General features: G+C 42.3%; 1 protein-coding gene across 4 annotated transcripts in view; it reads left to right on the plus strand.

Moving 5' to 3' along the window:
• NINL (ninein like) overlaps window positions 1-25,874 on the plus strand; it is an 80,120-nt gene that overhangs the window by 31,178 nt on the left and 23,068 nt on the right. For 3 of the 4 annotated variants that reach the window (XM_069954397.1, XM_069954398.1, XM_069954400.1), the window contains 14 exons: window positions 8,596-8,662; window positions 10,604-10,794; window positions 11,118-11,258; window positions 12,090-12,254; window positions 12,496-12,632; window positions 13,208-13,348; window positions 13,910-14,084; window positions 14,722-14,832; window positions 14,925-15,011; window positions 17,357-17,507; window positions 17,590-17,652; window positions 18,200-18,303; window positions 19,605-19,951; window positions 23,860-25,224. In XM_069954397.1, coding sequence (XP_069810498.1) covers window positions 8,596-8,662; window positions 10,604-10,794; window positions 11,118-11,258; window positions 12,090-12,254; window positions 12,496-12,632; window positions 13,208-13,348; window positions 13,910-14,084; window positions 14,722-14,832; window positions 14,925-15,011; window positions 17,357-17,507; window positions 17,590-17,652; window positions 18,200-18,303; window positions 19,605-19,951; window positions 23,860-25,224 — 3,245 coding nt within the window. The remainder of the gene's footprint in view (window positions 1-8,595; window positions 8,663-10,603; window positions 10,795-11,117; window positions 11,259-12,089; window positions 12,255-12,495; window positions 12,633-13,207; window positions 13,349-13,909; window positions 14,085-14,721; window positions 14,833-14,924; window positions 15,012-17,356; window positions 17,508-17,589; window positions 17,653-18,199; window positions 18,304-19,604; window positions 19,952-23,859; window positions 25,225-25,874) is intronic. The other variant, XM_069954401.1, reaches the window with a different exon arrangement.

The raw sequence follows: 25,874 nt of genomic DNA on the forward strand, positions 1-25,874 counted from the left end.
TGGGCTTTCAGGCATATAGCAGGTTCCATTAAACAGATAACCCCCTTTTGTCATGTGTAAAGTTTAAGTGAAAGCAGATGCTCTGGATGATATTAATAACAGAAGCCTATAACTATTTTGTTATTTAGGAAAAAAAAAACAACTTGTAAAGGTGTCAGAAAACTCAGACCCTGACCCTTTTGACAAAACAAAAGTTGTTTTTTTTTTACTGGCAGGTTTGCTTTAAAGGTATGGCCACATGCAGCATTATAGTAGCAGCTTTTGAGTTAAAACGTAGAATAGGTAAAGAATTATAAAAGAAAGACTGATGATACTTCTTCCCTCTTTTGTATCCAATCATGTGTTTGGCTTAAAAAAAAAAAGTGCATAAAAAATCCCCTAAAAACTGCATGCGTGATTCCGGCCCAATGAGTCATTCTAAAGGCATGGTGCGTGCTAGGCAGTGGACCACATATGTGCTGGCAGCTGACCCCATAAAGGCCCTCTTGTTAGGGCCGCACATGGCTGCCGAGCCTGTATATTGCTTCATTTTTTTTCCCTTTAATACAATTGTGTTCCAAACCTATTGTCAAAAAACTTTGTAAGTTTTACAATCCTACCATAAGGTGGCAGCATAAGGTTTTCTGTCACCATAGAACTTCCTAAAGGGTGATGAGTATTTTAACTCCATGTTAACAAACTGAGGATTCTTAACAGAATCTGAAGCAGTTCTGCCAGCAATGCATGTTTAGGGTTAATGATCTATTCACATTGATGTCACTCAGACTAAAAACAGCGTGAAGAAGGAAAAAAATCTTAACCGATCCAATAGGTATAAGCTCTGTATACATGATTTTATAATATATAAGAAATTATTAAGGAGATGCAAGATGTCAGGGAGCGAAGTAACGTGGCTCTGGTAACGTGGCTGAAATGTATAAAGGGTTAATAGTCCATGACTCATCTTCATACTAAAAAAAAAAAAAAAAATCAAGAAAAGCCATAAATAGCTGCGAAAGAAATTTGCTGTGTTTCTACAACACAAAAATGTTTTCAATTTTTCTGTTTCCATCTGAGCCTGTTGGTGCTGCTGCTAATCTGTGCTTCTGGATGCAGGCAGAATTTGTCTCCTTCCCCCTCTGGCAGCTGACAGTATGGTCCCTTCTGACTTCCCCTGATGGGTCTTCTCAGCAATACCGCCATGTTACTGCAGTGGGACTAAAGAAATCTATTTCTCTTACTGCACTTCAGTATGCAGAGGCCAGACTGTGGGGAGAGTGGTTGATCATGTGTGTCCACCACCACTCAGCTCAGTAGGTGGACGTACACAATGCTATACACTCTGAACATCAGGTAGTGCAATACTGTGCAAGGCCGGGTTCACACTCTGTATGACACCGGCCGTTCTGTGTTAGTGAAGTTCATTCTGGCTGGTACAGCAGTATTGGCCAGATGAACTTCATTTCTTTTGAATTAGGATGCGGGCACATTCGGGTGTGCCTGCATTCCAATTACCCATAGCCGACAATGTAAAGTATATTGTCTGCTCTGTCAGTTTTGTGCGGCTGTTCAATGAAATATGTCAGTTTTTTGTGCGGCCACAAGGAATTCCGTCTGGAGTGTATACTCCGGCCGGGATTGGATTACAAACAATGCAATGTATTTTTTTTTATTAAATAACGGCTGGTGTTACAACGGCCGTTATGAAATGAAAAATGTGCTGTGTGAACTTAGCCTAATTACTTTTTATTGGATTACTTCACAAAGGTCAATACATTTATATGGAAAAATCACTTATTCCAATGAGACGTGTAATATGTTGATAGTCAGAATCAGAGATGAATCAGTCGCCCGTCTAAATGAAGTGAAGTGCTTCGTTTGATCGCCAAGTGGCTTATCAGCCTGCTGCCTTTCAACTCTGTTCCGCTCCCTGCTGCTCCTCCCCAGGTGCCGGGAAAAGCTGGATCCAGTCCTGGGAAAATGAATTGACAGCTGATTTATCAGGTTCAGGTTGGACAACTCTTACTGCAGATTCAGTCATCTCCATTGTACTTCTCTGGGTCATAGAGCCTGTCAGTGTTGGACTGGCCCACCAGAGGACAAGAGTATCATCTGGAGGGCCCCCAGCTTCAGAACCTATACTAACACTGATTAACATGTCATATCTCACTGGTCCTTCATTGATGGGCCCCAAGGGTGATTTCCTCTGGTGGGCCCCAAATACCCCAGTCCGACACTGGAACCTGTCACCACTTATACATTTTAGGATCACTCAGATCTGCTAAGATATCATCCTCCAAACAGTAATCCATGTTGTGTTTGTGTGTACATTTACCCTAAGGGTACTATAAGACGGGGCAATGAAGGCCTGACTAATATTGTAAACGAACACCGATCTGCTAGATCGGCACTCATTTACTGGGCCTATTACACAGCCGGACAATCGTTTAGCTAGGGCTGCACGGACATCATTAATACAACAGTTAATACATTATCTCTCCACGCTCCCGGTCTTCTCCTGCCCTCTGCATGCTTCCTGGTCCCATGGTTGCAGTTTCAGAGTGGCCTCTGAGCTGACAGGCCATTTAGCTAATCACAGGCCAGGGCCGCAGGAGCATGTGATTGGCCGAGAGGACTGTCAGCTCAAAGACTGGCTCTGAAGCTGTGGCCACGCTGCTGGAACCATGCAGGGTGCAGGAGAAGACTGGGAGCACAAAGAAGTAATGTATTAAAGGGGTAGTGCGGCGGTAAAGAATTATTCACAGAATAACACACATTACAAAAGTTATACAACTTTGTAATGTATGTTATGTCTGTGAATGTCCCCCTTCCCCGTGTCCCACCACCCCCACCCATTTACCCGGAAGTGTGGTGCGCTATACTCACCTGTCACGTGCCGACCCCCGTCTCCGATCTTCATTCAGTGACGTCTTCTTCGGCCGGCCGGCGAACAGCTCCGACTGTTCCGAATGCCGGCCGCCCTCTGCAGCGTCATCCGATGCTCAGCCGCGATTGGCTGAGTATAACTGTGCTTAGCCAGTCGCGGCTGAGCACAGTTGTGACGCGGCGGAGGGGGGACGGGCGGCAGCGACTCGGCCGTCCGTCCGAAGATGACGTTTTGCACAAAATGGCGGACGGCCCTCGACACGGATCAGGTAATGTATAATGCACCACACTTCCGGGTACACGGGTGGGGGTGGTGGGACACGGGGAAGGGGGCCATTCACAGACATAACATACATTACAAAGTTGTATAACTTTGTAATTTGTGTTATTCTGTGAATAATTTTTTAGCGCCGCACTACTCCTTTAATTGTTTTTTCAATGGTAAGCTGTCGGCCTCGCATCACTATTACACGTAGCTGTGCGCCTGATGATTTTAGGTCAGGGCCTAAAGAAACGATCAGCCAATGATCGTTTTATTGGCTGATTGTCGTCTCCGTCCGATTATGGCTCCGTGTAATTGGGCCCTAACCAAATACACACAAGTCTCTTTGGTTGTTACTTGTTACAGGTACTGTGAACAACAAGACACAAGCTTTAGCGCTTCCAATGCATTGTATGCAGCCTATCTTGTACACAGTTTATCTTGCCTGGGGAAGGAGCTTGTCCAACTCCAAAATGTGTTGTATTTGAATAAAAGTTTACTTTCCCTTCTCACCTGGATCTTTCTTGCCGCCCCGAACACATTACCAGAAAGGTGTGAGGCTTCAGCTACCACCACACAACTATACTGGGGTTGGATAAAATAACTAGAATGCCAAGTACAAATGAGACTTCTTATTGATAAGTAGTAGGACCCCCTTTGCACATAGTACAGCTGAACGGAAAGCATTACGCTTTTGTTTCACCCTTCATCTTGCTCCACACAGGTTCCATAATACCCAGTTCTTGCGACTAGGCGGCCAGAGTAGATGCTAAACTTCATTTTCATGTGGATAGAAACATTTCCATGCTGGAAGATTTTTCCAAAAAACTGCTGTGTATGATTTCAGCCTTCATTTTGGTGATCTCCAGATACACACGTGACCAAAAGCAGGAAAAACAGTGAAGCTGGGACTCAGGCCATATCACACGTTTCCATGCCTCCAATATCCATTGTGTCTGGTCTTTACTCCACTAAACAAGCTATTTGATGCTTTCTTGTGTCAACAAAGGTCTGGCTTTTGTTGCTCTGCCATGAATATCATTTATGCCGTGCACATCTGGGGGTCATCATGATACTGGTGCCCTTAAAGCGACTCTGTACCCACAATCTGCCCCCCCCCCAACCGCTTGTACCATCGTATAGCTGCTTTTAATCCAAGATCTTTCCTGGGGTCTGTTCAGCAGGTGATGCAAACTTGCCAAATTGACATGGCCTGGAGTGTCTATGCCCTAGGCCTGCACCGCCTCTCCGTCCTCTTCACCATTAGGAATGCCCCAGGTAGGGTTTCCCCGATTCACCACTTGTCTGAACACTGCACATGTGCTGGATCGAGCAATCATGGGAGGAGGGACGGAGAGGCGGTGCAACCCTAAAGCACAGACACTCTAGGCCACACCAATTTGACACAGGGCTGCAAGTTTAAAAGTTGTTTTTTAGGACAATAACTGCATCACCTGCTGAACGGACCCCAGGACAGATCTTGGATTAAAGGCAGCTGACAGTACAGGTGGTTTGGGGGGGGCAGATTATGGGTGCATAAGTCGCTTTAAACTTGCATTCAGTAATTTGAGAAACTGTTTAGAATTTAACAAAGTCCTCTTCTATGCCTAGCACAGGGATGGGGAACCTTCGGCCTCCAGCTGTCGAAAAACTACAATTCCCATCATGCCTGAACAGCCGAAGCTAAGGCTTTGGCTGTCCCGGCATGATGGGAATTGTAATTTTGCAACAGCTGGAGGACCAAAGGTTCCCCATCCCTTTGCTAGCAGCTAGCATCAAGCTCTGACTTTCAACCACATCTACTTCTGTCTGCAGATGTTGCAGGTGTTTACTGAATCATGAGCAAGGCAATGTAGCCATGTTTTCCTGGACTCTTTAGGGCTGCATCTAACTTCTTCAGCCACCCGTAATCAAATACAGAGCGAGCGGACTCAAGCACGCTAGAGTGACACTCATCTCTAGCACACATCAACGTATATCCATCAGCTCAGGTCATAGACGCCCCTACTAGAGTACCCCCAAAAATTCCCATTCAGCTATCTTGGTCAATAGGTTTCTCGTACATAAACTCATCACTTAATCACATTCTTCTTTCATTTATAATAATATATGCTTGGAAGACTTCACAATAGCACAGTTAACACAATAAACACATTGGCAGCTCATTTTTGGCAGTACCGGCCATCCATCTAATGTATATAGAGAGTCCAAAGTCTTTCCCTGGTGGCGATTGTTGGGAGAAAGACAGATTGCTATAGAATGGCTGTTAAATGAGTGGGTGGCCACCTTTTAACAAAGAATTTGACAAAAGGGTGGGGTGCATGAATGAGGACTAGTATACCCATCCAAATATGTATTCTGTTATTGTTCCTGTACAGAAGTTATGCTTTCAATTATCATTTTTTTTGTATGAAACCAGACAGTTTACTGAAAAAAATTAATCTAATCCAGCTTTTTTTTCTCCTAAGAAAGTGTTTTTTTGTAAGCCAAGGTTCTAATACATTGTTACATGATGCACTCACTTTAGAGAAACTGTGTGTGTCCCAGCTGCTTATATTAAAGGGGTACTCTAGAGAAAAAAAAAGTGTTTTAAATAACTGGTGTCAGAAAGTAAGATGTACATTGATTTAAGAATCTAGAGTCTAGTACTTAACTAGACTAGCTGTTTGTCGCTGAAATGTGGCAGCCAATGTCCACACAAGTTTTCTGGCATACTTCCAGTACTTATCAACTGCTATATGTCCTGCAGGAAGTGGGTTATTCTTTCCAGTATGACACAGTGCTCTCTGCTGCCACCCATGTCCATCTCAGGAACTGTCCAGAGCAGGAGAGGGTTCTTCTCTGGACAGTTCCTGACAAGGACAGAGGTGGCAGCAGAGAGCACTGTGTCAGACTGGAAAGAATAAATCACTTCCTGCAGGATATACAGCAACTGATAAGTACTGGAAGTATGCCAGCAAACTTGTTTGGTTATTGGCTGCCACATTTCAGTGACAAACACTCAGCTGTCAGCTTATCAGTCGCCTGCCTTTGAAGTCTGTGCCGCTCAACTTCGGGTGCTGGAAAACGCTGGATACAATCCTGGGAAACTGGGAGAAGTTTCCCAGGACTGGATCCAGTTTTCCAGGGACCTGGAGAGGAGCGGTACAGAGCAGCAAGGGCTTCAAAGGCAGACGACTGATAAGCTGACAGCTGAGCTAACGTAGTGATTCGCTTTGTTTTTACTGTAAATTTGCTCATCTCTACTCATGTGCTTTTTCCTTTACACATATGCTGTGAAGCCAAGGCCTTATAGGGCCTTATCTTGTGCCACTTTAAAGTGACTGTATCACCAGGCCCAGGCTGAAGCCGACCCAACCTTAGTGGGAGGAAACCCCAGCCCCTCTATGACGTGACTCCATTAGAATCAGTGGAACCCCATCATGGAGGGCGGTGGTTTCCTCCCACTAAGGGTGGGTCGGCCAGTGCGTCAGCCTGGGCCGGGTGGTACAGTCCCTTTAAAGGTAGCTTCACACGTACCGGATTCACACTGGATTTCACAGTGGATTTTGATTTCCTGGTACTGTGATCTTCAATTGAGTTGCGTATGTAACGCCAGCCCCTTTAACGTTACCTGCTCGGCGCTACGGCTGCATGTGAGGCTCCCGACTCCCGTAGGTCCCGCTCAGCCGATCAGTGCACAGCCCCACTGGGAACCTCAGATGCAGCCGCGGCGCCGAGCAGGTAACGTATGCTGCGAGCGGTGGGGGGTTAAAGGGGCCAGCGCTACATACTCGCAGCAGAATAAAAATTCAGCTGCGGGTATGTAACCCCATTGAAGATCATAGTACCACAATTCGCAGCGGATTTCGCTGCAAACTCGCAGCGTGCAATCCACTGCAAATTTGGTACGTGTGAAGCTACCCTAAGGCTATGTTCACACACACACACACCATGAAATAAAACAAAAAATACAGCCGTAATTTTGAGGTTAAAATATGGCTGTATTTTCAATATAATAATTTTCTCCACTGAAGTCTATGGGAAATCATCTATCAGTGCACACACAGTACAGAATCACTGCCGAACTGATTTTTTTTTTTAATCTTTCATTTACACGTTCAGGGATTCTTCAGACCTGCATATAGGTCCACTATTTTTATTCTGTGATCTGTGAAAAATAGTCATCCTTGGTGTATCCTCAAAAATGTTGAACTGGTAAAAAAAAAATCTAACCAGTTTCCTTGGATTTGATCGGTGTTTTTTTACAGAAGTCACAGGTGTGATATCTGTGAAGAACACGGATCCCATAGCTGTCTATTGGCTAATCCGTACAGCAACAACAATCTGCACTTGGACATATCCTATTTTTTTGCAGATCCGTAAAAAGTGCTATGTGTAAATAGCACAATAGAAATCAAAAGGCAATGTGTTAATCCATGATCACAGATCTGAAAGCATGAAGTGTGAATGCCCCCTTACTTTGCGTAAACCGGGCCTAGGAAAATAAGCGGCCACAATTTTTGATACATGTCTTGCTGCAGTTTATAGAGTCAAACCCATCCAGTCTACAGGAAAAGTGTTTTTTGTCATGTCCAGTGGAGGTTTTCCCGCATAGATACTTACACAGTTACTGAATCCTGCCCTATGGAATAGTGCAAAGGTTTGTGCTATTCCATCCAATGAAGGACAAGACTTTTCTGGCCTTGGTCGATTTCCTGACACATACAGTGAACTAACACCAGTGAGGTGTGAATAGTCCTTCCCTTATATATCTTATTTTTTAATCCTTTTGGCCCAAAAAATTGCAGTGGCATTTTTCCAGAAACTATTATACGTCTGCCCCCCACAATAAGTGAGGATCTGCAAACGGAAAAACTGTTTAGTTGCCATGTAACTAGAAATTCCATCCTCGCTACTTCATTCAAAAAATCTTTTTGGCAGGAAAAGCTCTTCAGATTATTTACACACGTGCAGACAATGGCTTAAGGAGATAGGCAGTGACATATTGGCGCATTCAGTACCTTATCCACTCTTTTTTAGTAATGTATGACTATTGACTATACTCAAACACTCACCTATAGCAGTGTCCTATGGATTGTAGTCAGATGAGGACGTCCAATGCTGTGAGCAGTGCGGAGACTGGCAGCCGGTCAGTGAATGTGTTAATGTGAACATAGCCAGCCCTGGAGCCGGTTTAATGTTTCACTTGGGCTGGTTGCAGAGGAAGCCTTTCTGGTTAATAGCAAGTTGGGGTTTAAGGATCCAGTTGAGATGAAACAGAGTGAAGTGAGCGAGTTGTAAGGTTTCATTTGTTTGCTTTGGCCTCGGGTTTAACTGGGAGGTTAATGCACATTCTTAAACCCGGTGAAGGATTATTTTTTTTCTCCCTCAGCCTTCCTGCTTAGTATAGTCTCTTGTCCCCCCCTCCTTCTATGCGTATTTCCATTTTATGCTGAAATCTGTCTCACATGTGCTCTTTTCTGCAGAGCCTCAAGTCAGATGAAGAAGCAGACATCGCCAAGGAGCCTCAGATTGAAAACTTTGAAGCTCAAGGTAAAGCAAGTAATTTTATTAAATCAAGTGAAATTTAGAGGACATTTGGTTTGCTGCTGCTGCTGACTTGGCGATTGTATATCAATCCTAAAAAGGATTATTTTTTAGGCTGTGTTCTCACATGTTGCAGTATCTTCACAGAAATGATACTGCTATGTCTGAACACAACCTTAGACTTGTCACTAGCTTTAATTGACTACATCTGCATATCAGTGTTCTGCGATCTGCAGCGCAGAGTTTGCAGTACTACATGTCCCATCATGTCATGACATTCAATCATTTTCAACCTGACGTGAGAGGGTGCTGGAAGTGTTTGCAGGTGGTGCGCACCATGTTTATCAAACAGCTGCAATAGTTTGAGTGTGTGGACAAATGTGGAAGTATAGCCAGCAGGGTGGAGACGTTTAATTTCTTCCTTTAGATTTCCCATTCCTATAGGCTATATTTCCACTTTAGGGTTTGTCTTAAACTGTATCAAAAAGTCCAGTGACATTTATTTTCCAAATGTTTTTCTCAAATGTTATTGTGATCCAATATTATGGATCTGCTGTGTTTCTGCACCAGTTGCATGATCATTGCAGATTCTCAACTTGCCATCAAAATCAATAGGGAAATTCTTGATTCACTTCTGGTTTTGGCTCAAAACCTGCAAATCCTTCCTTTAGCCATTTCTTGACCTTTCAAATTTTTACTTGCTTTTTTCTCAAGGGCATTTTTTTTACCATTTGATCTATTACAAAAAAAAAAAAAAAATTGGAAAAAAAAATGCAAACTTGTTAAGAAACTATATTTTCTGAGTGCACTACACTGTCAAAATGACATTAATTTTACTCTGTGGGTCAGTTGATTATTTGTTTTGACAGTTTTTTTTTTAAATGAAGGGGTTATCCAGGATTGGAAAATACACATCAACTTTCTTGCACCACCCCTGTACTCAGGTTGTGTGTGGTATTACAATTCAGCTCCATTCATTTCAATGGAACTGCGCTTTAGAACCACAACTACACCAAGAACAAGATGAGTGCTGCTTCTGGAAGAAAATGGCCATGTTTTTCGAAGCCTGGATTACCCTTTTAAATTAAAAGACAAACTTTGCATTGCCATGTTCTGACCTTTTATAACTTTATTTTTTCACCTGTGTAGGTGTCTGAGGGCTTATTTTTTGTGTATTATTTATTGGTACTATACTGGCATAGATTAGGGCTTTCTGATAACAGTCTTTATCAGTAGCTTAGTCAAGGAAGCCACTGAGGCCCAATAAAGCCTTTAGATTGTCATGACTAGAGATGAGCGAACCTGGAGCATGCTCGAATCGATCTGAACCCGAACTTTCGGCATTTGATTAGCGGTGGCTGCTGAACTTGGATAAAGCCCTAAGGCTATGTGGAAAACATGGATATAGTCATTGGCTGTATCCATGTTTTCCAGACAACCTTAGAGCTTTATCCAAGTTCAGCAGCCCCAGCTTATCAAATACCGAACGTTCGGGTTCAGATCGACTCGAACCCGAACCCGGTTCGCTCATCTCTAGTCATGACAACTTGAGGGCACCGAGTGATTACATTGTGGGGTGCTGATACGGCCTACTGAACACTAATGACAGGCCTCAAAACTGTTTAAAGTGACTGTACCACCAGGCCCAGGCTGAAGCACTGGAGGCGGGCTGACCCACCCTTAGTGGGAAGAAACCCCAGCCCCTCCATGACTTGACTCTATTAGAATCAATGGAACCCTATCATAGAGAGGCGGGGGTTTCCTCCCACTAAGGGTGGGTTGGCCCCCCTCCAGTGCTTCAGCCTGGGCCTGGTGGTACAGTCACTTTAAATGTGGCAATAGCTAAAGTTACAAAAAGTGGGCTCAACATTAATGGAAATATTTCACTTATGCTGTTTTCATGCAAAAAATTATACCAATGCTGTTACATGTCTAATCCTTTGTTAGGACAACTGAGGACATGGAATCCAGGAATATTTGAAAGTCCCCGAAGAATTTCCAATGCTCATAGTGATATGACTGAAAACCAGGTGCGGGACATCTGGGAGGAGTTGGGTGTAGGACACAATGGATACCTCAACAGGCAGGAGCTTACCACTGTGTGTAAGAACATTGGACTTGAAGATCTTTGCGAGGAGGTAAGTTCCATTTAAAAATACAATTTTCCTATTATGATTTGTTGTTACTTAGGCCACGTTCTCAAATACCTAGGAATGCAGGCCTATCAATCCTGGAAACATCACATGACTATTGGTGAATGCATGGGGGTGGTTTTGTATCTGCATGTGTTCCCAAGAGTGTAAACTCCTCCTACGGACTGGTCACATGGAGACGACAATCAGTGTGTATAATATACAATAAGATTTCGGCATACTATAGATTAAACCATGATCATTTTGTTAAGTAAATTAATAATTTTTGTTTTGTTACTGATGTTGGTTTGCTATTTTTGTTTTGTTAGGAACTTGAAGACTTATTCAATAAATTGGACAGAGATGGAGATGGCAGAGTGAGCTTCCAGGAGTTTCAGGTGGGGTTGTTCAGCCACGCGCCTCTGCCTTCTGCCTCCACCCCACTCAAGAAGAGACATGCATTTTACCAGGTGGGTGGCTACCTGCATTCTACTGAGCTGACAATGGTGCCCACTCAGTGACACTTCAGTGGAAAATGATTTCAACCTTCCAGTATAAACCTGGTGAGGGTAAAGTGCTGCCCTTCTCTCCCCTTTTACCATCTTATTCACACTGGGGTTTGTTTGTGAACTGGAGGTTACCTTTAGGTTCTGTTCACACTGAGACAGGCGGGATTCCGCCTTATTTACTTAGTGCCTAGTAAGAGATGCTTCTTCTGCTCTCTATGCTACCATTCTGCACCAAGAGTGGATTAAAAAGAAAGAGTGGAAGCAGCTTCTGTTATATTATCACATTTATCCACACCTTGTTCTGCTACTTCACATGCACGAAGATTTCACTGCCGCCTCTAGCTGAAGTCACCACTAAGGGGTGCCTTCTTATTCTTGAACAGAGGTGGTGAGAGGAGGAGAGGGGTCCGGGCAACCATAGCGGTACCTCCAATGCTTGAGAACCACCCACAGTGCGATGTGTTATTATAGCCCATTCTCATTTATTTCAATGAAGATGAAATACAAAGGAGACATGCAAACTGAGGACAAGTGTGGTGCTGTTTCTGTATAAGTTATGCTTTCTAATCCTGGATATCCCCTTTAAGTCATTTGTTGAGAATGATACCATAAGTAGTACATACATACATCAGGGGCAATTGCTGGTACACAGCTCAGTAAACCAGCCTACAACTGTAAAGGCGCATATGTAACATGAATTAGATTGAAGTAATAAGAAATGTTGAACCATGATAAGGTGTAAAGGAGTGTATTTCCAGCTACTGACCTTCCCTCCATATCTGTGCCATGCAGGTAGAAGAGAATAGCCATAACACTGCCTCCCAGTCTCTGCTGTCTGGGTATGGAGGCTTCCATCTTTTCTCCAGCATTGATGATGGGTCCGGCTTTGGAAACCCTGATCAGATCATGATCATATGGGAGGAGGAAGGGATTCAAGACAGCAAAGATATATTAATGGTAAGAAGCAAACTATTGGCTGTGGAACGCCGTTTGCACCTTTGTTGCATTTGGCATATGTTGTTTGTAGAAGCCTGAGATGTAGTTTGTATCATTATAGATCAGCTTGTGCCTTTTCTCTCTATTTGATGTTTTCTGTTGCTAAAGGATAGCTATTCTGCTATCCTTTATTTTGTCCTGTAGATATCCCTTTAATCTCATCTCAACCTCTCATGTAAGTGATATATTGTGTTCTCTGTAGAGCCTGGATTTTAATGTAGAAGAACATGTGAACCTGTTGGAGCTCACCACTGCTTTAGATAATGAGTTAATTGCAACCAAGAACAAAATCTATCTGGCTGCATTGGCTTCTTACAAGCATGAGCTACATCATCAGCAGTAAGTACCATCCTGTTGTCTGTGCTAGAAACCTGGACCCTGCTACTAACATGGTGCTCTTACACAATGCAGTACTGAATCAAAAATGCTTGCTGTTTTTAGTTACATAGTACAGCTAACAGGATTCAACCTGAAACTTTACTAACCAAAAGAGAGAAAGAAGAGTAGATTAAAGAGGCTATCTGTGGTTACAAAAACATGGCCTTCAAAACTGCACTGTGTAAGAGCACCTTTATGCCTGGTTTCCACATGTGTGTTCAGAATGTGATCCAGTTTCCTCCCAAATAGCTGGTGGATTTTGGAAATCATTCCAGCAACATTGCATAGCTATTGGGGAAGAACAGGTTGTGCGTTTTCCACCATGTTTCGAAGAACCTTGCCCTTAATGTGGTTTATTAAGGCAACCCTAGACTGTAGTCGGTTGACTGTGCAATATGAACCTTGTAGAGGTGGTTCCTCATTTAAGACTTTTATAAGCCAGAGCAAACAGACACTAGATCTTAAAGTTAGAAAATATAGAAGTCTATTCCTGCTGTACCTGGAAAGTTTGTCAATGTTAACCATGTCGTCTGCAGTAGCCAAATTGAACAGATCACTAAGGAGAGAGATAAAGTTAAACATGACCTGGACAGAGCGGAGAAGAGGAATCTACAGCTGGCCGATGAGGTGGATGACCACAACTCTGTGATGGAGAGTCTCAATGAGAGCAAGATCAAGTGAGTTCCACTGAGGAATTATCATTCCCTTCTATTTGCATGGATTAATTGGGCATGAATATGGTTGCAGCGTTTTTTTCCCTTTTTGCATATTTGCAGGGGAGCCTTGCTTTTACCCCTTATACATTTTGCCAGGGGAGGATTAAGGGTACAAACACACACAGCGTATACGCAGCAGATGTGCAGCAGATTTGATGGTGCAGATTTGATGCTCTGTTCAGTTATTTAGATCTAATCTGCTGCGTATCTGCTGCGTATTGCAGCAGTAAATACGCAGCGTATATGCCGTGTGTGTTTGTACTCTAAGGGTACGTGCGCCCTGGGCTGTTCAGAAATTGTGGGCCCCCTGGTAACCACACCCCCTTAGCCCTGCCCCCACCCATTTAACCCCACCCCAACTAACCCTGCCCACTAACTGCCTCCAGCTACACATGTGACAGCCCACAGGGCTTCTGAGTCCTTGCATTTGTTCATAGCCTGGACCACAAAAAATAAGACATGCATTTATATGGTGCAGATTGCAGTCCGGGCTTATAAACCTTACCTTCTGATGTTCTACAGAGATTTGGAGCAGGAGTACAAGCAGCGCCTTTCCGTAATGCGCACCGAGCTGGAAACCGAGAAAGATCTTTTTCTGCAACAGACCGAACAACAGAAGAAAAAGCTGGAGACAGATCTTGCTAATTTCCAGATGGAAGAAGCTTACCTGAGAGAAAAACTTAACTTATCAATAAAGGTGAGGAATACTTTACCCTTCTAAGCACCCAGGTAGCACCATTCAGTTTCTTTCTCTGTTCTGAGCAGTGGCTACAACGGCAGTTGTTTGATCTCAAAACAATGGCCATTGTTTAAGGTGCCAAATAACAGCTATTGTTTATACAGCGTGTGCATCAGGATCATGGTGGCAGGACAGCCTAAAGATGATAGTTACACTTTAAATATTGAGTGACAGCTGCTGTAGACTTCAGCTGTAGCTCCATACCTTTAAAAAACAGCAAATAATGTCTCTCTCCACATGGACATGTGACCACTACAGCAAACTACATCCTGAAATGTTTCTAGAAAAACAGTTTAAGGGGTTGGACAATCCCTTTAAATTAGCTGCTTTGTTTAGTAAATTCTCTTTACTATGTGGGTAATGGTGTGTGTATGTGTATGTGTGTGTGTGTGTGGGGGGCTTAGGCGGGGTTGGTTGGCGGACTATTGAATATTTTGTGACTAACATCGTATTTTCTACGTGTATATTTATATTATTGTCTTGCTATGAGATGATATATAGAGCTACAATATTTGTAATTTTCCATGTGGTTGATGAATGGAAAATTTTAATAAAACAAGATTAAAAAAAATCTCTTTACTATATTGTTTTACAGGAGAACAGCAGATTACAAAAGGAAATGGTCGAGATTGTTGGCAAACTTTCAGAATCTGAACAACAGGTGTTAACACTACAAACAAGCATAGATAATATACTGAAGGAAAAGGTAAGATGCAAAAGTAACCATCTTAGGAAACCACTGAGAATAGATGAGATGTATAATGATCTACCTAATATATAAATGTGTCTGTGTAACAGAAGCTGACTGATCCTCATGGTGCTGAGTTATTTACTCAGGAGGAGAAATTTGCAGAGATCATCAGGCAGTATGAAATCCAGTGCCGGGTGAGTACGGTTTAATTCTTCATGTTTTTTTTTATAATAATTTCCATATTATTTAAATGGAATTTCCAGTGTTAGCATTTCAATCAAGACAATTTTTTTACTGGCTGATCATCTATTCGCTGGTTTGAGCTCCATGTTTCATTACGTTACTACGGCATGCCATCACATTGTGACAAGAAAAAGTGATTGTCATTTTTTTTTTAAGTGTTCAGTAAGCCTTTGTCATTTTGCTTAAAAAAGTTTGTCTCTTCTTTTATTTATACACTCTCTAGTTTCCAGTCTCACCCAGTGCTCTCTGCTGCCACCTCTGTCTGTGACAGGAACTTTCCAGAGCAGCAGCGAATGCCTATTGAAAATCTTTTCTGCTCTGGACAGTTCCTGACATGGACAGAGGTGGCAGCAGAGAGCACTGTACCAGACTGGAAAAATACACCACTTCCTGCAGGACATACAGCAGCTGATAAATACTAGAAGGATTGAGATGTTTTAATAGAAGTAATTTACAAATCTGTAGAACTTTCTGACACCAGTTGATTTGAAAATATTTTTTCCTGCCGGAGTACCCCTAAATATAAAACCAACTGAATATAAAACTGCTGCAAGTAATGTATTATAAGATGTAAATGGTAGAAGCTATAACTAGATTATCTAGAACAGGTGTGTCAAACTCAAATACACAGTGGGCCAAAATTAAAAAATTGGACAAAGTTGCGGGCCAACCATGATAATTATTGAAGCGCAAATGCGGTGTTCCTGGCGCTGTCAGTGGTGTGCGTTTGTGCATAGTGCTGTGCACTATGATAAATGACATGATAAATTGCTATGATATGATTAAACCCAAACCTATGTAATAGCCAACCCCCCAATATTACCCCATGTAGTAGCCAACCCAACCAAAATTGCCCCACATATTAGCCAGCCCTCCCAATAGTGCCTAAATAGCAGCCAGCCCCCTCAAGTGTCCTATATAGTAGCGAGCCCCCTCAAGTGCTCTATATAGTAGCCAGCCCGCCTCAATAGTTTCATATAGTAGCCAGCCCTCCTCAATAGTTTCATATAGTAGCCAGCCCTCCCCCATAGTCTCATGTAGTAGGCAGCCCTCCCCCCATAGTCTCTTATATAGAAGCCAGCCCTCCCCATAGTCTCATGTAGTAGCCAGCCCTCCCTCATAGTCTCATGTAGTAGCCAGCCCTCCCAGTAGTCTCATATAGTAGCCAGGCCTCCCCCATAGTCTCATATATAGTAGCCAGCCCTCCCTCATAGTCTCTTATATAGTAGCCAGCCCTCCCCCATAGTCTCTTATATAGTAGGCAGCCCTCCCCCATAGTCTCTTATATAGTAGCCATGGCGGACCAGATGTAATTCAAACTCTGAACTGCCTGGCGGGCCAAAAATAATGGAGTTTGACATGACTGATCTAGATGGTAACTATTTATTACAATGGTAGTGCACAATAGTCCAAAAATTATGTATTTATGTTTTTTTTTTATATTTCTTTAACTCAAAATACCTGACCTGTGGACACCTAGCGGGTAAAGGTGAGCATGGGTCTGTGAGGACTGCTAAAGTTTAGTGATTATGCATGCTGAATTGCAGCAAAAGAAGTCTGCTGTGCTTGATGAAATACTGACATAATGCATGCCTTCAATTTTCATTTAGATCTATTCTCTGTGTTTTTACCAGTTTACCGAATTAAGGGCATAGAAACTTCCTAGCAAGAATCGGCAGATCCTTAAAGTGTCACTGTTGTTACAAAAAAAGTCTTTTGACATGTCTTAGAGACATATAAAAAGTTTTGATCGCAGTGTTCAGACCCTGACCGATAGTGAGAACAAGAGGACTGCTCTGTGTCAGTGAGAAAAGATGGCCTCATAGACTTTCATATTGATGTGACACAGAGTCGGGAAAGGACCATGCAGAGCGCGGCTTCTCCCGTCTTGTTCCCATGATCGTTCTCAGACACTGACTGATCCAAACCTTTAACATGTCTCTCGGACATGTCAAAAATTTTTGTAAGGACAATGACACCTTAAAAATGTCTTCATTCTATACACATCAGTTGCTTGTTATAGAGGTTCTGCTTGTAGGCATGTTCTGGGCACAAGATGGTGCGGGACATAACCACAGCACATGACCTTCCATCGTCAGCTGTGACTGTATGCCAATCTGCACAGGGATTCATCATGGCTGGTAACCCTTATTCTATTGACCACCAATCAGCCTATCGTAAACATAGAAAATAAATGTATATTTGCCAGTAGACGCTGGATTCTACTTACAGCCACTTTGTAGATTTTGTAATATACAGTCTTGACAATTTATTAAATGATATTTGTTTCCTGTAGGAATTACGGGATCGGAACGACGAGCTTCAGATTCAGTTGGAGACGCTCAGATCCCAGCTCAGTGAGAGCAGATATTCTCGCTTATTGGCCAAGATGCGAGACAACAAACTGTTACACCATAAGGCGAAGGATAAGATTGATGATGGCCATAGTAAGTCTGTGATACATATCCCTCTATACCTCTCTCCTCTCTCTGCCGCCATACAGTTACTTATTAAAATAATGTCCAACAGAAACTACAAAGAAGGGAATATCTTTGAAGCCCAGAAGAAGCGCCTCAGCTGTAGGGTCCTGTGGTAAGTGACAGCCATATTTTTTTCTAACTGGAATAGTGGAAGCTTTCCATAGGTAATATGTATTAGCTGGAGGTACCATGGATCAGACCATCACTCATTACAAGAGATGAGCAACTTCCCTGTTTTCTAGAACAAGAACGAAAGCAGAGGAAGGAAACAAAAGCAATACAGTCTTTATTGCCCTTCATTGGTTGCTTTTCGACTTTTGAGGCCCAATGTTTCCCTGTCTTACTTCCAGGACTCTTCTAGGAATGCTCAAACTATTCCTAAATCCTGGCACACCAGTAACTCTACTTTAAGGACTTTAGTATTATTGACAGTTCTCATTGGGTTTTGTTTGCTCATGTTTTTCAGAATTTTGTCATATTGTCCTCATACCTACGCAGAGCATTTACTTATTGACACACACACACTAAACACATGAAAACTACCATGTGCACTGAACTGTTCAAACCTGCTAAAATGGTTGATGTTTAGTTTTGAGGTAGTTGGTCAATTAAAACAATTTCTCTAAAGCATTTATACAGCTTTGTATGTTATATTTTAGTTCTTCCAGCTTCCACCATGAATATGGAAGTTGAGCTAACAAAGCATCAAGTAAAAGAACTGCAACAAGAAATCCAGGACCTCAAGATCCAGCTTGAGACAAAGGTGAGTGCAGAAGAGAGAACCATTTTAGACACTATGGGTAAAGTTTCCCTTTTCTCATTGAGTAAAGCATCAATTTGGATGAGATTTAAATAAGAAAGACTGGAGACACTCACCAATATCGTGAATGGTCATTCATTGCAACATAGCCAACAACGATGAACTGTGGCAAGTTAGGACAGCGGGTGGTATTGCAAAAAGCTGTTTGACATAGATACGCTTCTTCCGGCCTAGTGGTAGGAGTACCACAAAGCCGGAAGAAGTATATCTACTCGAAACTGCTTTTGCTTTAGTGGAACGCCACCTGCTGTCCTAACTTACCTCAGTTCATTTGTGTTGGCTATGTTGCAATAAAAGACCATTCACGATGTCTGTGAGTGTCTCTTGTCTTTCTTATCCACATCTCATCTATACATCCTACACCACTGGAAGCTGAACACCACCAGGGCCGCCTGTGATATTGTCCAGTGAAGCTGCTATACCCTGCCACAACTTCATCCAATATTACAGCCAGGACACTATTGTGAGTAGTGACGGTGTATATTTCTTTTAATTGTGCAAATGCATCAAAATTAGTTTTCAGGCAAAGTTTAAGACTTGCTCTACATCCCTCTCTTATTTAAGGTGTCACTGTCTCTTTTGACATGTCACACAGATATGCGAAAAGTTTTGATCAAGTTGACATGTCAAAAGTCTGCTGTAGACTGAGCCTTCATGGGAATAGGGACACAAGCTGCTGCCAGACACCTCTCCCTGAGAACAATAAGATTTCCCGTTATGGTACGTGCACACTACGGAATTACAACGGAAAACTGTTGCGGATTCCGCAGCTAGCACCCGCTCGCGGACTCTGGCAACCGCGCGCATTTCTTCCTGTACCATAGACTCCATTCTATGCTCAGACGGATTCTGCCGTGAGTCCAAAGAATCAACAGGTGGTGTGCACGTACCCTTATATATCGCACCAGGTCTCACTCCTGAGACTCACTGTGATTCTAAGATACAGCCGGTGGAGTGCATGACAGTGGGATATCCAGCTTGTTTGCACCTCTAATGCAACGAACAAGTCGGATTTGATTGATAGCTGGGGAGAGAAACACACTGCCTTGCACTTCCTCAGCTGTATCTTGGGATTGCAGCAGGTCTCAAGAGTGAGACCTGGTACAATCAGTAACTTTTTTGACTTGCCATTACTCCAAATGACAGCAAAGTATTAACCATACTTGCCATGTAAAGAATAACATGATATAAGATGATGTTTTTTTTGTTGTCTCTAGTTATTTAACGTGATCATATTCTTTTAGGTGAACTATTATGAGCGGGAGCTTGAACTCATGAAAGAAAACTTTGAAAAAGAAAGAAAAGACACTGAACAGAACTTCAAGTTAGAAATCAGTGAGTTGGAGGAGCAGAAGGCAGACCTCGAGGAACTCAATGCCAAATATCAAGAGGTCATAGACAGCCTGAGAGAACAACTCCCCAAATCTGGCCACATCCAAGAAATGGAGAAAAAGTTTGAAAGAGAGAGAGCTGAAATGGAAGAGTATTACGCCAAAGAAATTTCGGCACTGGCCCAGAGGCTGACCAAGGAGAAGGAACAGCTGGAGGAGGATCTAAAGAGGACACACCAGCATGAACTGCGTTCAGTGAGGTCTGATATCACCTATTTACTCTATGGTATTCTAGAATAGACACAGTACTCCAGGGTAGTCTGATTGCAGTGGTCCAGTGACTTCTCCCCTGGCCTTTTTTCTGCTGCTTGCTGGGGCCATCTTGTTTTCTGCTTCTGTATTGTATGCAGCTGGACTGCTATATAACAATGCATGCCGCCCTCAATGCATGGCTTTACTTTTCTTTTGTCTTTTTTTGTATTTGTTTTCTTGTTTTGTATATATGTTTATGTACATTGCAGGACTGTATGTAAATAACCACTTAAACTGCACTTAATGTATGAGAGGTTTTCATATATACCGCCTTTTGTATAATATGCATAGCTGTTCTACTGTCGGGGGAGGCAGTCCATACCACTATGTCTGCTTTCCTCGGTAAGGAGAATTTTGCTGTGCCTTACACTGGAGCTGGTCACTTGTCACAGGTTTTACTGAGATACTATCTATACTGACAAAGAACACCCTAATTTTGGCTGAGTATGTCATATATTTTATGCAGAAGAGCCATATAAATATTAAACATTTTTTTTACATTTGCTAACATCTTTGCTTCAGCTTCTTTTCATTCCCTTCAGTTTATTTACTCCCTTTTTACGCCCATAATTATAAAAACGTTTATTTTTTTATCTTGTGAACATCGCTGCAGAATATGTTGGTGATGAAGATGCGACCGGAAAATAATTGTTTACTGGCCACTATCCTAAACACCTTTCTGGAGCACTGTTTGGTGCACTGCCGCCTCATCCCTTCCAATGATAGTCAATTGAGGAGATGGGCTGGATGATGCGGCAGTACTTCTAATACTGCTCTGGAGCGGAGTTTACCCCGACTAGCAACACAGGACCGGTGCTGAGGAGGAAGGTAAGATGCATACCTTCCTCCTCAGCATCCCCGCTGCTATAGGGGGCTGTTAGCAGGTTAGATTTGTTTAAGCTGCTGATAGTTCCCCTTTAAGGGCTGGTAAATAAAACTCTGATTGTGGCCATGCGATGGAACCCCTTTATGGGATTGTATCAGCCACATCTTTTACTTTTCGAGCCAGGTACTAAACACTTACTTTTTTTTATCTGTTTCTACTCTCAGATTCTACATTTTTATTATTTTATTTTAGCAAATTATAATGGAGACAGCCATCTTTTCTGAGCTGCTTTTCATAGCATTTAAAGAGATTCTTTACAGCAAGCCCTCTGGATATTCCCTTTTACCTTCTGTGAGTGTATTTTCTTGGCATAGAGGTCAGTGTAGGAGGAGGCGGGAGGAGATGAGCTTTGACAGTTACCTATTGTAAACTTCCTGATCCCATCTTTTCTAAAAACTGGTGTTACCTTTTATCGTCACTGTGCCTGTGATAATAGTGAGCAGACTGCTGAAAAGCTTTCTCTACAGTAAACAAAAGTATAATAGTAAAGTGGAGAATAAGAAAAAAAATTCTAATTGGATATAAAATATAATATAATAATATAAATGACACATTCCCCTTTTTTTCCCTGTGGGGATAATGTGGTTATTGAGACCCCTTTGTTCAGAAAGAGATAAGCAACAGCAAGAGTGTTTTTACCATGACTTTCCCCGACCCACAGGAAACACAAGAATGCTTGGCCACACGGAATGCTCCTGTGTATAGGGTGGACAGGCAGCGGGTGGGAGAGATAACTGGTGGCGGAACGATTGTTTGGCAGGTGTATGGGGGCCTTTTAGAGATGCTGGTACATTTTACAGGGATAATCATGTAGATATGAAATTACATTCTGTTCAAAATAAATAGGGAAAAGTAAGGGTCTGTTCACACTATGGATTTTTGGAGAATTTCAAGCTGAATTCTTTGGGTGTATGGCGGAAAGCGCATGAGAGGTCCTATTGAATGAATGGGTCAGGCGGAACTTCAAGCAGGGTCCCTGCCCCAGACTCTGCTTGAAATTCTGTGAAAATTGTGTAGTGTGAATGGCACTCATTCACATGAGAAATTGAAGAGAAAAGATTTCTTCTTGAAATTTCTCGCCTATTCAGCTCTGGCAGAATTTAAGCACAATTCCAGCCCCATTGACTTCTATAGGATTCCTCTAGGAAAATTCTGCACAGAAATTCCGTCGTGTGAACAGCAGAGCGGAAATCCTACTGAACACAATAGGATAGTGCTCTGTTCAAATTTTATGGGCAAAATTTAGACAGGGATTCTGCCTGAAATGCCTTGCCTATTCCTCTGTGTGAACGGGCCCTAAGAGTAATCCATAACACAGCAGTCTCTCAGCAGCATATTAGAAAAAAATGGATAATGTGGGTGCACATAGTAAACAAACAGAAAAAATCCAAAAAACAAAATGGATACAGCAGTTTCAACAGCAATGCTTAGGGTTTATTACACACCTGTGCAACGCTTAGCCATTATAGCCTTTTTCAAGCTTGAAAAAGGCTACAATGCCAAAACGTTGCATGGGTTTGTAATAAACCCTAAGGGTCCGTTTACACAGACAGATTTATCTGACAGATTTTTGAAGCCAAAGCCAGGAACAGACTATAAACAGGGAACAGGTCATAAATAAAAGGCTGAGATTTCAAATCCGTTACTGGCTTTGGCTTCAAAAATCTGTCAGATACATCTGTGTAAACACACCATAAGGATTGCTGTTAGAAGTGCTGTAGTGTAGCCAGTAGATCTGGCCGTCCAATCACTGGTAGCCAGACACAAGCCTGGCATTCCTGTACAGGTGGACCAGGGTAAATGTTGTATAAGGTTCAGGGAGGATTGGCTATGCTTCTGCATGGACGTTATGCTAATGCCTCTTTAATGCTAAATGCTTAACCTGAATTACTAAAATCTGAGGCTTTGACTATACTGACTATACCTGAATGTTGTGCTTTTGCTACGTTCTGCACTTTTTTTTTTTTGGATGTTTCATCTGTCCCTATCTGATCTGGTTTTATTGCCACAGGATTGAAGTCAAAATAGCTGGAGGTACACTAGTGAGATTCACCTAGGAAATATACTAATAACATAAAAAAAAAACATTTATCCTTCTAGTTTTTGGCCCCATAGTAACTCTGTTAGGTGTTAATGCAAATGCTCCCCTAGATTGTCAGAACTTTAGACTTACAACTGTTAAAGGTCCCCCTTTGTCATTGTGAGCTATTGTCATTTGCCTTCAAACCTACAACAATCACAAGTGAGCACTTCTAGACCTCTACAGGCTATGAGAGAAATGGGGACACAACTTATTGTTGAGCCAAGAAGCCCACTTTACAGACTCCTTAAGTATCCACTTTAAAGCAACTTAATCTCCATTAGGAGTCCAGATGCTGAAACTCTTTGGATACAGTGGTTCTACGATAGCCACTCATTGTAGTGTCTCTTTATTTTGGGGAAAAGAAGTAAACCTTCCATCTATTGCCACTAAATTGCCCTTAGTAAAATATATATGTGTGGATGCTAAAAGTACTAGAAACAAGAATTGATGAAGTTATAATAGGAAAGTTGTGTGATACTGGATCCTTGTTCCTTACCACTAATTCTATGTTCCAGTAAGTAATGACATAGGGTAATAGTTAGAGATGAGCGAACCTGAGCATGCGACATTTGATTACCGGTGGCCGAAGATGTTGAATGCAGCCCTAAGGTTGCCTGGAAAACACGGCTACAGCTGTAGGTCTATGGCTGTATCCATGTTTTCCAGGACTCCCTAGAACTGCATCCAACGGTAATCAAATGTTGCACGCTCGGGTTCACTCATCTCCTGTAATAGTGCACAAATACTGACAACCTAGGCGATTGATTTTTCTGATGTGGTCAGTGCAAATCTGTAACTGCGTACATTGGAAACTTTCTTATAGGCAGGTTTCTATGAAATGCATGTATAACTCTGTTTAATTCAGGTGAACGTCCATTTATCTATAGGGAGGAGACAGAAGATGAGATTCTTGAGAAACTGGCACAAATTGAAGCGAAATACACACAACATTGCCAGGGCTTAATGCAGCAGCACCTCAATGAAAAAAATGAGCTGGTGAGAAAGCACGACATGGAGAAGAACACCTTAATCCAAGATCATATCCGTCAGATCAACCAGTGGGAAGACAGGGAGAAGACCTTGACCGCACAATGGAAAAAAGATCAACTAAGACTGGTGGAAAAACAAAATGAAGACCAAGTTGGTATCTGCAAGTTATTTGCTATTGAAAAAGAAAGGCTAGAAACCCACTATAGAGATCACATCAATGGACTCAACCAGGAGATTGAAGGCTTAAATGCCCTTTTGATAAAAGCAAAAAATTCTTGTGTCATCACAAGAAAGCAGCAGCAACAGCAGTCGTCGGTAGAGAAAGGAGATGGCGATCCTGGTGTCAAGGTGACTGTAGCCGAACTAAACCAGCAGGTGCATCCTCTGTTGTCTACGGATGATAAAGCGCATGAAGGACAAGTCATATGTGACGTACACCACCTTCAGGAAAATACGCCATTGATGCATGGCATGGATGAGGAACCTTCCCGTGAATGTGTCGTAGAAAGGCACAAGGGGTGTATCAATAGCCATAATGCTCAGGACTTGGTTGAAGGACCATCGACAAATAAAGCAGAGGAAAGCACATTGATAAAGCTGCAGGAGATGGAGGGCTTGGTAGCCTCTCGGAGAGCCCAGCTGCAAGAGCAGACAAAGACTCAACAGAACCCTATGAAAGAGCAAGAAAGATTTGACGAAGAAAAAGAACATCTAAGCAGCTTGTTGGAATCTAGGGCAGACACATGCCTGCTTTCTGAGGACATGGCAAAAGAATTAGTTTCTCAGTTGCAGGAAAGCCGAGGACGTGTGCAGAAGCTGGAATCAATGCTTGAAATGCTTGGTAGGGAGAAGGCCGATCTGGAGACACGAGTGGCAGTGTTATCTGGCAATGGGGACTTGGATCACACGATAAAAGGAGAGAAAGGAGTTATGGCGACCCAGCAAGATTTGGCTGGGGATGACATGCCTAAAAATTTGCATGAGTCCATGACTGGAGAGATCACCGTAGAGGATCTTGTGGCCAAAAATGCTATGTTATTCCAACAGCTGAGGAGCAATGAAGAGGAAATAAGCATCCTGCAGAGGCAGATAGGGGAAGCTACGAGTAAGTGCCAACTGATGGAAGAATGGGCAACCAAACAAGTGCAAGATGCCAGGGAAGAGCTGGACAGTGAGAAGGACTATGTGAAGGGCAGGCTGTTCGAGCTTGAAGACTTGGTACGAAGACTTGAACAACAGACTTCTGCTTGTCAGGATGACAGGTTAGATCAATGAAATGCTGAGGGAGCGCTTTACACTTACACTGTTACTAACTACAGCACTGACCCCATGATATCTGGAGACTTATTGCTTTGAGGCTGATTATGCTTGCTGAATAGTAACCCTATTGTAAGCGGGGGAGGGGATTCTGAATGCTGAATAACCAACTAGATGGAAAAACAAAGAGGCTTCAAAAGTCAAAATCTTTTGCCTCTTTATGTGTCGCAATTGAAAAAAAAATTCTTTTAGCTCAATTTGCAATGCAGTTCAATGTTTATTTTTTTATATGGCATTTTTCTTTGTGCATCCAACTTTTAATCTTACTAACAAACCGAATTTAATCAACCTTTAAAAAAATATATATTTTTTTTCATTAATACTTTATTTATTACAGTAATTTATGTGTAGATTATATACAGTAATTAACTGCCCTTTTCTTTCATGTAAATCTTTCTGTGCTTGCATCTATCAGACATCTATAGGTATACCCCATTAATGTTTATGGCAGGTTATCTATCTAAACTATTGGTAATTTATATGCAGTTAAAGGGATTCTTGGAGTTGTAAAAAATTCATGAGCTCAGTTCAAACAAGTTGTATCTGCTATATTAATTTGCTCTTCTTACATGTAGAGAATCTATGGATGGGGTAT

The sequence above is a fragment of the Dendropsophus ebraccatus genome, chromosome 15, assembly GCF_027789765.1.
Source record: "Dendropsophus ebraccatus isolate aDenEbr1 chromosome 15, aDenEbr1.pat, whole genome shotgun sequence".
In the NCBI taxonomy this organism is placed as follows: domain Eukaryota; kingdom Metazoa; phylum Chordata; class Amphibia; order Anura; family Hylidae; genus Dendropsophus; species Dendropsophus ebraccatus.